Source organism: Delphinus delphis, chromosome 10, assembly GCF_949987515.2.
Source record: "Delphinus delphis chromosome 10, mDelDel1.2, whole genome shotgun sequence".
In the NCBI taxonomy this organism is placed as follows: Eukaryota; Metazoa; Chordata; class Mammalia; order Artiodactyla; family Delphinidae; genus Delphinus; species Delphinus delphis.
In genome coordinates, this window is record NC_082692.2 from 92,515,723 (window position 1) to 92,530,602 (window position 14,880).

The window sequence follows — 14,880 nt, forward strand, 5'->3', positions numbered from 1 at the left end:
GCCCTAAAGGTTGAGCAATTGTCTGGATTTCATATCTGTCTGAAAGCTGATTTTGGCTGGGGGAATGTTTGCTTGTGCCTTGACATACATCACATACCTAGTTGATTTCCCCCAATCTTTATTATTCCTTTATTTCTCTTTGTATTTCAATGTGTACTTTTATTTCTTGAAAGTCCTTCCAACCTCTTTAATTTCTCTCCCTGAAGCCCACCTCTCCTTTCTCACCTTGTTCAGGATCATAGAGCATAAATACACAGACATAGGGTTTTTCTTTTTCAAAAATGGAATTATACTCTCACATAATAGTTTTTGGTGATGGGGAAGATTATTGGAATATTTTCCTCTACTTTAATGAACATTTTCAGGTATATAGAAAAGCTAAAAGATCGGTGCAGTGTCTACCCTTATAATACTCTCAGAAACAAGAATTACCATTTTGTACATTTGATTTTTTCCCTATGTATTTATAAGTGTGTTTTTAAATTACAGAAGTCTCAGATGCTTCCTGTAACAAATGAAGCTATAAAATCATAGTACTGCCCCATTTCCTGCCTTACTTTTCTCCACAGTACCAACCTCTAGAGGTAACAGCTGTTGATGATTTGGGGTACATCTTTCCAGGTGTTTTTCTATGTCCATTTATTTGAACCACAAGAGAGCTCTAGGCTTTTTGGATTGCCCCATGTCCCACAAATACAGTGTTTGATTAACGTCTTACCCTCTCAGTCTAAGAGGCTGTTCCACAAAGACCATCTTGCTTTTCAGATTGGAACCTCTCCCGTGAAGGAGGACAAAGAAGCATTTGCCATAGTTCCAGTCTCTCCTGCTGAGGTTCGGGACCTGGACTTTGCCAACGATGCCAGCAAGGTGCTGGGCTCCATAGCTGGGAAGCTGGAGAAGGGCACCATCACCCAGAATGAAAGAAGGTGAAGGCTCCTTGCCAGAACCGGACGTGCTCATCTTCACCCCCTGTGGGTTTTTGAAATCCCTTGTGGAGAGAGAGGGTGCTTGGAAGAGCTCTGTGTGAGAGCAGCAGGCCTTAGCATTTGTGGGTGGCTTCAACTTGTGGTTTTCAAGAAATAGTTACTTTTGCTTTCACTGTTCTGAAAGTCTCTAAACTTGTAAATATCTCCTCCTTTCTCTGTTGCCCTGTCTCCAACTTGGTCTCTGGAACTATCTTACTGAGTGTCAGGGGTTGAGGTTACTCTGAGATAAAATGTAATGTCTCATGTTTTGTGAAGGTGATAATGTTTTTGTGGACAACTAGATATCGTCTCTATTTCGCTCTTATTGGTAATTGGCCTCAACTGACAAGTTCAAGGAAACTGGGAGAATGGGTTTGCTTCTGCTTAACTGGTTCCTTTGGCCTGAAGGCTTCCGAGGTGAAGCTTTCAGCCTGTCACACATCGAACACTTCCCATATCTAATAGCTTTTTTCCTCCTAAGATCTGTAACCAAGCTGCTGGAAGACTTGGTTTACTTTGTCACTGGTGGAACTAATTCCGGTCAAGATGTTCTTGAAGTGGTCTTCTCTAAGCCCAACAGAGAACGACAGAAGCTGATGAGAGAACAGAATATTCTCAAGCAGGTCAGTGAGTGGTGACATATTGGGTTGGCTTTATAAGAAATCAGTGGTATCACTGCTCTTACAGAGGGATGTGAATGATTTCCACCTCGCAGGCTTGATCCATTGACTTTAAAAAAAAAAAAGACTTAATTTTTTAGAGCAGTTTTAAGTTCACAGCAAAAGTGAGTGGAAAGTACAGAGATTCCCCGAGTACCTCATACCTCCACACATCCACAGCCTTCCCTGTTATTAGCATCCCCACCAGAGAAGTACGTTTGTTATAGCTGATGAACCTACACTGACACTTCATAATTGTCCAAAGTCTATAGTTTACATTAGGGTTCACTCTTGGTGTTGTACATGCTATGGGTTTGAACAAATGTATAATCACATGTATCCATTATTATCACATCATACAGAGTAGTTTCATTGCCCTAAAAATCCTCTGTGCTCTGCCTATTTGTCCCTCCCTTTCCCCCAACCCTTTGCAAGCAACCACTGATCTTTTCTTTAACATCTTTATTGGAGTATAATTGCTTTACAATGGTGTGTTAGTTTCTGCTGTATAACAAAGTGAATCAGCTATACATATACATATATCCCCATATCTCCTCCCTCTTGCATCTCCCTCCCACCCTTCCTATCCCACCCCTCTAGGTGGACACAAAGCACGGAGCTGATCTCCCTGTGCTATGCGGCTGCTTCCCACTAGCTATCTGTTTTTACATTTGGTAGTGTATATATGTCCATGCCGCTCTCTCACTTTGTCCCAGCTTACCCTCCCCCCTCCCCGTGTCCTCAATTCCTTTCTCGACATCTGCGTCTATATTCCTGTCCTGCCCCTAGGTTCTTCAGAACCTTTTTTTTTTTTTTAGATTCCATATATATGTGTTAGCATACGGTAGTTGTTTTTCTCTTTCTGACTTACTTCACTGTGTATGACAGACTCAAGGTCCATCCACCTCACTACAAATAACTCAATTTCCTTTCTTTTTATGGCTGAGTAATATTCCATTGTATATATGTGCCCCATCTTCTTTATCCATTCATCTCTTGATAGACACTTAGGTTGCTTCCATGTCCTGGCTATTGTAAATAGAGCTGCAATGAACACTGTGGTACATGGCTCTTTTTGAATTATGGTTTTCTCGGGGTATATGCCCAGTAGTGGGATTGCTGGGTCATACGGTAGTTCTATTTTTGTTTTTTTAAGGAACCTCCATACTGTCCTCCATAGTGGCTGTATCAGTTTACATTCCCACCAACAGTGCAAGAGGGTTCCCTTTTCTCCACACCCTCTGCAGCATTTATTGTTTGTAGATCTTTTGATGGTGGCCCATTGATCTTTTTATTGTCTTCATAGTTTTGCCTTTTCCAGAATGTCCTATAGTTAGAATCATACTGTATGTACCTTTTTCAGATTTTACTTCTTTCACTTAGTAAAATGCATTCAAGTTTCCTGCATCTTTTCATGGTTTGATCGTTCAGTTGATGGTTAACACACTTGTTGAATATCAGCCGTGTGAGAATTTACCTGTTAGGAACCCCAACAAGAATTCAGTTGACAACTTTATTTTCCTCACAAATAATATCAAGTGCAGTGTATCCTTAAGGTTATTTCATGTACCTGGAAGATTTGGAGTATATGATAAACTCAGAAGGCCTGTAGAGGCGCTTCTGGGGACCAGCATAAGTCACCAAAAGATCTTCCTGTAAATGAAGAATGAGTAGAAAATAAAATGAACTCACGGAAAATACAGAGATGATGTAATTTGGTATAAAGTTAAATAAACTGGGGTAGAAATAAATTAGAGGGAGAAAAGTGACAAGTCCGGGGTAGATGAAGTACATGGAAATGTACGCCATACAGTTCTCTAAAGCTGTTGGAGGCTGGGCCGCTGGAGCCAAAAGAAAAACGTGTTAGTTACAAGTCCCAGAGTTCTCCCTAGGAACTTGGATTTGAGAATCCTTTCTCCTTTTGGACTGTGATAGACGATATTTATTAACACTCCATCCTGTTTCAACAAGGGTTTAAAGTCGCAGAATAGATTACGCCCTGCCGTTTGATGTGATAACTGCCAACTAAGACCTCTGGCTAAATGCCCATGCTCTTTTCCACAACAGTGATTCCTAGAGGGTCTGAAACTGTGGAGGAGCCTTCGTTGAGCACTTGTGTGAGCACTGCACTTATGACCTGACACTTACTATCTACTTTAATCCTTACAACACCCTTGTGAGCTAGGTATTACTCTTTCCATATTACTGCTGAGAAAACTGAAGGTTACCTTGACCATGATCTGTACCTGTAGGAAAGTAATAAAGATGTGTAATTTCAACCTAGAATCTGCTGATTCCAGAGTCTGTGCTCTCAGGCACTGCTTGAAACACTGCATTTTCAAGTATTTGAGGACCACTTAGGTCCAGGAGGACGGAATTCAGGGAGGAGCCAGTCCCAATTGATGGAATGAATGCAGTTTTCACGTTCATGACTGTTGGCATGGAGAGATTTTCCTGTATAGTTTAGCCACCCTTGAGGTTATCTTACTTCCAAAGGAAAGGTTGGCCCTTAAAACAGTAGGTGATGGTAGTTCTTATTCTTTTCTTTCTGCAAACAGATCTTCAAGTTGTTACAGGCCCCATTCACAGACTGTGGTGACGGCCCGATGCTACGTCTGGAGGAGCTGGGGGACCAGCGGCATGCACCCTTCAGACACATCTGCCGCCTCTGCTACAGGGTCCTGAGACACTCCCAGCAGGACTACAGGAAGAACCAGGTTGGGATTAAGGACCAATGGGAAGTGAGGGGCAGCTTCCTCCCTGAAGTTCATGTACTTCCCTCAATGAGTTTTAGGTGTCACGTGTATGTTTATTTAATGGCCAGGTAGTAGTTCATTGTTAAGTTTGCTCTCAGAAAGGAAACACAGATTTGTTTTGCAAGCCTGGGAAGATATATTACAGACTTGAGAAGGATACCTGAAAATTCCCCTTCTACAGCCACCTTGGAGTGAGAGTTCTTTTTCTTGACATTGGTATTACATATACAGTACTTCTCATGGCACGTTCCCGTAAGACTTAAGGGCACACTGATTCCATGTGCTTATATTGAAGATGGAGTGCAATCTTCTCTTCCTGTCCCATCCACCTCCTCCATCTCTGCTGGTAACTTTCTCTTTGTTTTGGTTCTGGCTCATGTTTTATGACATTCTAAGTCATCAACTGTGTGATGACAGTAAACACACACAACCAATATATTCTCTCCGTGAATTAGGTGTTTTAACCTCTGTGAGGGTTCCTAACAATTGGAGATTCTGAGGAAACACTGTATCAGTAGTTCTTCACTGGGAGTAATTTTTCCCCCAGGGGACATATGGAAATGTCTGGAGACCCTATTGAGTGTCGTGAGTTGGGGATGCTACTGGCATCTAGGGGACAGAGGCCACGGATGCCATTAACATCCAGCCATGCACAGCACAGCCCCCTGCAACAAAGAATTTTGCGGCCCAAGAAGTCAGTAGGTAGTGCTGAGGTTGAGAAACCCTGCGCTCCGTAAACTGCTGTAGGTGCACAGAGTGATGCTTATCGTAACTGGAACTCCAATCCCTGCCTTGTGTTACAAAAGGTTTTGTTTTTAAACTTTGAATGCCCCTACATCTGGCCTTTACATTTAAACTGTTCTCTGTAGTGAAAGTTTTTTGTGTGTCATCATAAACATAGAGTTGATCCTAAGCAGTGCTCTAAAATGTTAGATGTAACTTCGTTAGCTAGTATTTCTAAACCTTTCGCTTTGCCTTTGCTACTGTTTAAATATAAAACATCACAGACCCGTGATGCTATGTTTGTTAGTTTTATGGTCGCTATAAATCTACCTCCGGTGCATGAATACCATCCTCATACCATACTAGGGCCAAAGTGATTTTATTCTCTTCCAATGAGGATACGTTAGAGTCTGTAGTGGGTGCCAGAACATTTTGCTCGTACGTGACGGGACTAAACCAGTCCCTCTTGCTGCAACTCTGGATGTCCTTGCTTGGTTGCTCATGGACCCTGTGCCAGCTGGCAGGAGTATATCCCTGGGGGCTGATGAATTCCCGAACATGCATCCTTATGGAGTGAGGGCTGAAAGGTGGCCCATGTCCGCTGTGTTCATCCTGAGTCACTTTCAGAATTTTGGAATTAATGAAAACAAATTATACCAAGTTTCAAGGGCCGTTTGAACTTTGAGCAAACAAGTAGTCTGTTTTGGGCAGGAAAAATGTCTTTGAATAGCAACAAACAAATATTCATAAGAGGCTTCCTGGAGTTCTTAAATATTTCTATGGAATGTCATGTCTGATCCCAAAAAGAAGCCAGGGGTGTTTTCATATGTTCTACGAATATAATTGACTGGCTTACATATTCCTAACTTGTTTCTGCTACCCACTGACTTTAAAGATGTATTTTCATCCCAGACAAGGAAAACGCCATGGGGTAGCATCGTTCTAAATATCCAGGTAGGCTTGACTGTGTTTATGCAGCAACACAGAGCAGTGAGGCACAGTTAAAGCCTCTTCAATTAGTAATAAAATCAGAGCTGAAAAACAACTTTTGACCTTTCGAAAAATAAGTCACTACATTAAAATTTATACAGTGGACTTAATAAAAATGCCTATCTGTAAATACAGGATATTTTACTTAATTACATCTGAGTGGCAGTTTTAGTAAAAATAAAGGATGTGAGGGAGTTTGCAGCTGTTGCCCTGGATTAGAAAGTTGTGGAAAGATGCTCCCCTGTGATTTCCCTCATGGGCGGTGATGCTCCTCAGGGGCTGCTGCCCCCTCCCTTACTTCCAGCCTCATCCCATTGTCTCCAGTCCTCCCCCCTCACCTCGCTTTCCTTCCTTCGAAGGAGTACATAGCCAAGCAGTTTGGCTTCATGCAGAAGCAGATTGGCTATGATGTGCTGGCTGAAGACACCATCACTGCCCTGCTCCACAATAATCGGAAACTCCTGGAAAAACACATCACCGCGGCAGAGATCGACACCTTCGTCAGTCTGGTGCGAAAGAACAGGGAGCCCAGGTGAGGCGGGGGCGGGGTTGATAGGCGGAAGGTGTCTTTGCATTTCCGATGCAGGCACTGAGCGTGTCATGGTGCTTTTTCCTGGATTTCCTTTGTTTGGGGCTGCTAGGGACAGGTTTTTTTTTTTACCATTAGTATTTTTTTTTTTTTTTTTTGCGGTCCGTGAGCCTCTCACTGTTGTGGCCTCTCCCGTTGCGGAGCGCAGGCTCAGCGGCCATGGCTCATGGGCCCAGCCGCTCCACGGCATGTGGGATCTTCTCGGACCGGGGCACGAACCCGTGTCCCCTGCATTGGCAGGCGGACTCTCAACCACTGCACCACCAGGGAAGCCCGGTATATATATTTTTTAACATCTTTATTGGAGTATAATTGCTTTACAATGGTGTGTTAGTTTCTGCTTTGTAACAAAGTGAATCAGTTATACACATACATATATCCCCATATCCCCTCCCTCTTGCGTCTCCCTCCCTCCCACCCTCCCTATCCCACCCCTCTAGGTGGTCACAAAGCACTGAGCTGATCTCCCTGTGCTATGCCGCTGCTTCCCACTAGCTACGGGTTTTGATTGGGCAGGTTTTGACAGGCTCTTTGATGAGTAGCGGCGGAAAGAGCTTGGTATGGGAATGAGACCAGGGTAGAATCCTAGCTGCAGCATTTACCAGCTGGATTACCTTGAGCATTAACGTTCTCATCTGCTAGGTGGGTCATTGCGAAAATTAAATGAGAATAAATACATGTGAAGTGCCTGGCACTTAGTAGGTGCACAGTAAATGACAGCTGTCGGCCACTCATTCACTTCATAGCACCCCATGGTGATCAGTTAGAACTCCCCCAAATATCATCAGTTAGTTTTTTGCACACATAGTTGTTACTTGAGTGTTTTTGTTTACATTAGTGAATTCTTTCAATTCTGTTGCATTCATACAGATCTCCCCCTCCCCCTAGGCTCTCTTCCCTCTTTTTTTCTCCTTCTAATTAATTAAGATCCACACCATTTCAGGTGAAGTGGGAAATAGTTTACAATGTGTATATCATGAACGGTGACACTGGAGAGCTGAAAGTGTTCTTATAAAAATGACTGCCCCCACCCATAAAATAACATTTTATGGACCATTCTCATGTGCCAGTGAGTGAACTAAGTAAGCACTTTGCATGAATTAGCTCATTTAATCCTCAGAAGAACTCTCTGAGGTTCTGTATCAGCCTTTTTTGTCGATGAGAAAACTGAACCACAGTGAGGTTAAGTAATTCCCCCCAAATAACAGTACCTATCAGAACGTAGTGGATAAGAACCAGAACCAGGGTTCTGATTTGGGCCTCAAGCATCAGAGCCTTGCCCCTCACCACTCTGGGTACCTGCATCCTAACCATGTCTTCCTTATGTGAACTTCTTACTTGGTGGTTCCTTCTGTTCATCTTCACCTTGTCAGCTCTTCCTCACAACAGTCACTGCCATCCTTCCTCTTTTGCTTTTCTTTCTTTGCTCTCCCTCCCTTCCTCTCTCCCTTCCTCCCTCCCTCCTCCCTCCCTTCCTCCCTCCCTCCCTCCCTCCCTCCCTCCCTCCTCCCTCCCTCCCTCCCTCCCTCCCTCCCTCTCTCCCTTCCATCCATCTATCCATCCATCCTTCCTTCCCTCTGGTGTCTGGGTTTCTGGGGGTTCCATGGATGCTGACACTAAAACCCAAAGCGTCTCTGACTTGTGTTAAAGGTAGGCTGGGTCAGTCCTCTTGAGGGAGAGCCAGGCTCCCAGAGCCCAGCCCCTGCTCTGTGTACAGAAACTGTTTAATTTGGTTTCTCTTTCTCGATAGATTCTTAGATTACCTCTCTGATCTCTGCGTGTCCATGAACAAATCCATTCCGGTGACCCAGGAACTGATATGTAAAGCTGTGCTGAATCCAACCAACGCTGACATTCTGATTGAGACCAAGTGAGTGAGACGTGCGGGTTTAAGGTAAAGAAAGATGAGGACGGGATTTAGATGGAGAATGTGTGGCTCCGTGGATGTCTGTGCTCATAGGTGATGAAACCCAGCTCCCTGATTTCTGAAGTCAGGTTGGCTGGCTGTTGATCGTCCTCTTGCAAAGGTCTCGATCCGAGGAATTTTCAAGTTTGCTTTTGCTGTGGGCTCCTCTGCATGGTGACGTCACGTACTTTGACAGTAATGTGAGCTCACCAGGGAACGTTTTACACACCCTTGGTTTAATTTTAAGAGTTTAAAATTCTCTAATTATGATCATCCGTTTTAAGTTTTAAAGGAGGTAATTCATTATTGATATGAAGTCATTGTAGGGAAGAGCTTGTTAACGCATCACTGTTGAAAAAGGGTTCATGGGTCCACAGAAGTTTTGGTAATGGTAGCAATTCATTTTTAGCAGGGGAGCAGTTTTCCTGAGACGCATAGTGCCAGTAACATTTAAATGTTAAAAACAATGTTTAAAAGAAGTTTATTTAAAAAACACTAAATTATGCTCTAAACTAGCGATTTTTTTTTGTTTCTCATGCATAGCTTAATTTTGGGCTTAATTAGCTTGGGCTAATTCCGACTTTCTCATCCTTGGCCTTTTGATGTTCGGGGCCACGTAGTTCTTTGCTGTGGGTTCTGTCCTCTGCATTGTAGGATGTAGCAGCCTCCCTGCTTCTACCTGCTAGGTGCCAACAGTACCCCTCCCATTTGGTTGGGACAACCAAAAATGTCTCCAGACATTGCTAAATGTCCCCTGGGAGACACAGTCACCCTGGCGGAGAACCCCTGGGCTAAAGTGTATGACGACGTTAATGTTTGGTTCTTCGTGATTCTGCCGGTGGGAGAAGTAAAGTGGCTTTCTGTGTGTGTCTGTGCTGAAAGTGCAGCTAGAGTTCAACGCATTAATACAGTTGATCCGTGATGAGCAAGGATTTCAGACATAATGAGTGTCCCCCCTCCTCTTATTTTCCAGGCTGGTACTCTCTCGTTTCGAATTTGAAGGTGTTTCTACTGGAGAGAACGCTCTGGAGGCAGGAGAGGATGAGGAAGAGGTGTGGCTGTTTTGGAGGGACAGCACCAAAGAGGTTCGCAGTAAGAGTGTGAGGGAACTGGCGCAGGACGCTAAGGAGGGGCAGAAAGAAGACCGAGACGTCCTCAGCTACTACAGGTGCGAGGGCGGCATGGGTGTCCTCTGATGAGATCGTCCGTCAGAAAGACGGATGTGTACTTCAGGAGTTTGTAGAGTGTAAGGTTTCATTGATACTTAGATAGGCCGTTGCTATCTGGGTGTGGCTCTGTCACAAGAAGACTGAGTGTTTGCATGAGCCCCCAGTTACAGTTGATCCCTACATAGCACGGCACATGACACGGATATATTTTGTAGTAGTTAAGAGTCAGGCTGCGGGGTCACCTCTCTACATAGTAGCTTTTTGACTTTGGTCAAGTTATTCACCTCTTTATGTCCTAGTTTCTTTATCTGTAAAATAGAGACAATAGTTACAACGTCATAGAACTTTCGCAGACAGAGCTAGGAAATGTGTGTGTCTGTACACACATCTGTTTGTCCACGTAGACACACACATATCTATTTCTATATCGACCTATATAAATGTAATAAAAATCATGAGTTCACATCAGTACTTCCAATTCTGTTCCAACACTGTAGCGTTATTCTAGCCTTCACCCTTTTGTATTCATAACTCGTTCCTCTGACAACGAGAACCTGGCCGGCACTGTCCCCGCTGTGTTGCTCAGTCTGCATCGCTGCCGGTCACCTCCTCCATCCCAGCGTCACCTCGGTCCCAGCTCTGAGATCTGCTGACTCAATAAATACTTTTAAAATAAAAGAAGAGGGAAGGAAAGATGAGGAAGTGCTTACAGCATTTTTTAATAGAAATAAATAGAACTTTGCAATTACAATGCCCTTTGTTACCTCCTGTATTCTTTCTCTCCATTCATGCAGATGGTGTGTGACCTTCCACACTCTCTGTGTGTTTATATTTTACATTTCTGTACATTCATAAATAATACATAGTATTTTGTTGATTCTTAAAATTTTATATAAATGGTTCCAGAGTCTGAGTTCCGTTCTGAAATCTGCCTTATTTTTTCATATTGTTTCTGAAGTGGATTCATGCTAATGGTGGTAGGTCCATTTCTTTCATTTTGACTGCTGAATGCTATTCCATTTTATTACTGTGCCACATTTTCATTGCTCTTTGATATTCAGCGTATGCCACAATTTAGTTTTTCATGTCGGGAAATATCCTTGTTCAAATTTGTGCATATGTGTAGGAGTTTCCATTCTATACCAGGGAATTACGAGATTGGGGGGCATGCATATTTTAAACTGACCAACCAATCCTAAATTGGCTATTTTGGTGTACATTCCCACCAAAAGAGAACTTTCGTTTCCCTTTGTCTTTGCTATCTCTGAATACTGTGATGCTTTTTAAATTTTTGTTAATCTTACGAGCATGAAATAGAACATAGGTTAATCCTCATTTCACTGATAACTAGTGCGGTTGAGAATATTTCCAACTCATGATTATTGGTAATAAATAGGGTTTTAAAGTCAGAAGCTGGAATTCGCCACTGTGGAACCTCATGGCTTTCTTATTTCACATTATGGGAATGGTTACTCTTTTAATGTTTGCTATGTCTTCCGCTGACAGTGAATGAGGAAGAGTGTTTCAGTGGTCAGATTTGGAAGTTAACAGAGATCATATGTAATTAGGTGTGGAAGAAACTGTAACATTTTGAGGAGCCCCCTATTTCTTCTACCATGTTTTTCACATGTGTGTAAAAGTCAAAGGGGAGAGCTCTATGGGATAAGACCCTGAAAGTATCATAAAATTCCTAAGCAGAGTCAGTAAGGGTCTGAAACCTTTACCATTTCCTATGCGGTCTTTCATGTGCTGCATAAAAGCAGGACTAAAGAAACAGGCAACCGTTTTCAGCCTAATGCTTCCCCCCCCCCGCCATTTTATAAAATAAACAAGGGCAAAACGGCATCAACTAGCCATGTAATTATTCCCACACAGCAGGGTAGGCACATGTGACTGTTGGCGTGGCTTGAACTGTTCTTTTTCCGCTTGGTACAGAAGCCAGAGTTTGCATACACAAGCAAGTGAAGAGTGTTGATGTGTAAGTTCCCGTGGCCACCTGTCACTCCTATGAGAGTTGGGGCCCCCCGCGACTCTCCTGCTGTGTGTTTCCATGAGAGTGAGCCCTGTGTAACTTTCCTTTTCTCCAGGTACCAGCTGAACCTCTTTGCGAGGATGTGCCTGGACCGCCAGTACCTCGCCATCAACGAAATCTCAGGCCAGCTGGACGTGGATCTCATTCTCCGCTGCATGTCTGATGAGAACCTGCCCTATGACCTGCGGGCGTCCTTCTGCCGTCTCATGCTCCACATGCATGTGGACCGAGACCCACAGGAGCAAGTCACTCCCGTGAAATACGCCCGCCTCTGGTCCGAGATTCCCTCCGAGATCGCCATTGATGAGTGAGCCTGGCTCCTTCACCCTGTTAAGACCTCATTCATGTTGCTTTAAAACTTCTTAGTTATAGTGTTCTATGTAGTGGAAGACAAACCACTTATGGTCAGGTTAATAAGTCTGGTTAAATCAGAGAGGAAAGATAAGTCATTTTTTCTTTAAGCTTAAGATATAATTAAGGGTGGCAAATGTTATTTGTTTCCTCAAGAATGTAAAAGATGGCATGATTGTCCTTTTATATCTCTTTTATTCAACAAATGTTTAAGTGTCTCCCGCATGCCAGGCTCAAGGAATCTACCTGGCAACAAACAAGAAAACTGTGTGTACACTAGTGGGGCAAGACAGACAGTAACCAAGATAAAGGACTAAAATGTATACCTCGGTGTGGTGGGTGCTGAGGAGGGAAACGTAAAGCAGGGACAGGAGGATGGGAAGCGTTGGGGTGGATGGTGTTAGCTTTGGGGGCTCAGCAAACAGGGAAGGCCTCGCTGGTCAGAACTTGACATTTGATTTCTTTCTCCTTTCCTTTTAGCTATGATAGTAGTGGTACTTCCAAAGATGAAATTAAGGAGAGGTTTGCTCAGACCATGGAATTTGTGGAGGAGTATTTAAGAGACGTGGTGTGTCAGAGGTTCCCTTTCTCTGATAAGGAGAAAAATAAACTTACATTTGAGGTAACTCACGGTGCGGTGATCGTGTGTTTTGTCTGCTTCGTGTTGAGCATTGTTCTATGGGGGAAATAGAAAATAGGTGGTGATTTTTTTTTATCATGATACTCTGGTTTTGTAATAAAAAGGAATTCAGCTCAGTTTTGTTGCAGAGTAAAATAGAACGAATACCAGTCACTTGCCTTAAGGCAGTTATGCTCCTGGAAGAAATACATCTGGTGAACTGAATCCTGTAAAAAGGATAGAACGTTATGTATAATCTGTACATTATATTAAAAGTGACAGGAAAGAAACAGTCTGTGCTCGGGATCGGTCACAGATGAATCATTTGAGGGACATAAATCCTTCTCACCTTTGAGCTGAGTGTTTCTCTTTGAGACACTTTGCCTTTTGAGGAATCAGATTTCCAGGGACTGCTGTGTTATCTGGATCCTTGATTTGTATACCTTGGCTTGCCCCGTATTATCTCTGGGAAGCTGCACAGAGCCAATGATGAGGTCAGTCTCTCATTAACCAGTCATCAGAGCAGATCAGTAGCTTTGCAGGGTTTTGTTTCTTATTTTTTCTCCTTATGAAGCAAAATGAAATTTGGTCAGAAACTGCAAGTAAAATACATGCCTTCTCTTACAGTCATTTATAAAATAGTCAACCTAAAATGCAAGTGAAGGATACTGTTTATTTAATTCCTCCTTTCTCTCTTTTTTAAATACAATAGGTTGTAAACTTAGCTAGGAATCTCATATACTTTGGTTTCTACAACTTCTCTGACCTCCTGCGATTAACCAAAATCCTCCTGGCCATATTGGACTGTGTGCACGTGACCACAATCTTCCCCATCAGCAAGATGGCAAAGGGAGAGGAGAATAAAGGTGAGAATAACATGGAGAAGCTGAGGAGGGAGGTCTCATGGCGCCCATAGGTCGGGACACGCTTGCCCGGCCTCTCCTTCTGCTCTTCTCATACCTACTGTGCGATGACGCGTCCTTTCTTTGTCTTTTCTCTCAACTTTTCATTATGAACATTTTCAGATATAAATAAAGGCGGCAAGAGTAGTACAGTGGACACCTGTAGAGCCACGACTTAGAGTCAGTGATTATTAACACTTTATTGTATTTTTATAGTTATATATATGAGTCTGTACATTTCACTGCAACATTTGAAAGTTGCCCAACGCTTGCCTAATGCTTATGTCTTAAAAATACATGTCATTGTTCTTGATGTGTCATGAGGTCCTCAGATGTTTGTATTAGTATATGAGTACGTGAAATCCAGACTGTGTCTGGGTATCCTATTTCCAATTTGTAAATAGGAAAATCTGCCTTTGTTTTTTTCCCCCTCTGTTTTAGGGTCGTAGTAGACACACACTAGGTACTCACGTGTGGATTATTGTTTAACTGGTCTCTACAGCTAGAATAGAAAAAGTACGTTTACTTACGTCCTACTATCTGTTGGGGGCTGTGCTTGCTCAGTCATTTGCATACATTTTGCCACTTAATCTCTGTCAGTTGGGCTCCGTTATTCTCATTTTATAGTGGAAGAAACTGACCCTCAGAGGTAGCATAACGTATTCAAGATCAAGTGGCTTTCGGTAGCGGCACCAGATGTGTGTCTTGTTAGCTCCTGCATCCCTAGTTCTGTGCACAGCAACAAGCATGTAGTAGGTGACCAATAAAATTTGGCAGGTGAATTAACATACATAAATGCTCCATACTCTTTTCCCTACTCCTTGAAGCCCTGCATTTCTGATGGTTGTTAACCGTTTCAGGTTCCCAGGCTCTTAGAGTATATTGGAATAGAGACATGTTAAGTGATTTGTCCCGAAGAGCCTCTGCCCCTGGCCAGGTGCCCAGAGTGCACACCAGGGATGTCATGACCAAGGTTTGTCCTGGCCCTTCTTAGGTAGTAACGTGATGCGGTCCATCCATGGGGTTGGAGAGCTGATGACCCAGGTGGTGCTCCGGGGAGGAGGCTTCCTGCCCATGACTCCCACGGCCACCGCCCCTGAGGGCAACGTGAAGCAAGCAGAGCCGGAGAAGGAGGACATCATGGTGATGGACACCAAGTTGAAGATCATTGAAATACTCCAGGTAACCGTGGGCCGGGGCGGGTGCAGGGTGGGCGGGA

The 14,880-nt window shown here is 43.4% G+C and overlaps 1 protein-coding gene across 1 annotated transcript in view; it reads left to right on the plus strand.

Annotated features, from left to right (window-relative positions):
* The window catches only part of ITPR1 (inositol 1,4,5-trisphosphate receptor type 1), a 321,074-nt gene that overhangs the window by 148,611 nt on the left and 157,583 nt on the right, over positions 1-14,880 (plus strand). Inside the window, exons 15-24 of the mRNA XM_060022942.1 lie at positions 766-926; positions 1,447-1,588; positions 4,183-4,341; positions 6,453-6,625; positions 8,433-8,552; positions 9,562-9,756; positions 11,845-12,096; positions 12,621-12,762; positions 13,472-13,625; positions 14,656-14,843. Coding sequence (XP_059878925.1) covers positions 766-926; positions 1,447-1,588; positions 4,183-4,341; positions 6,453-6,625; positions 8,433-8,552; positions 9,562-9,756; positions 11,845-12,096; positions 12,621-12,762; positions 13,472-13,625; positions 14,656-14,843 — 1,686 coding nt within the window. The remainder of the gene's footprint in view (positions 1-765; positions 927-1,446; positions 1,589-4,182; positions 4,342-6,452; positions 6,626-8,432; positions 8,553-9,561; positions 9,757-11,844; positions 12,097-12,620; positions 12,763-13,471; positions 13,626-14,655; positions 14,844-14,880) is intronic.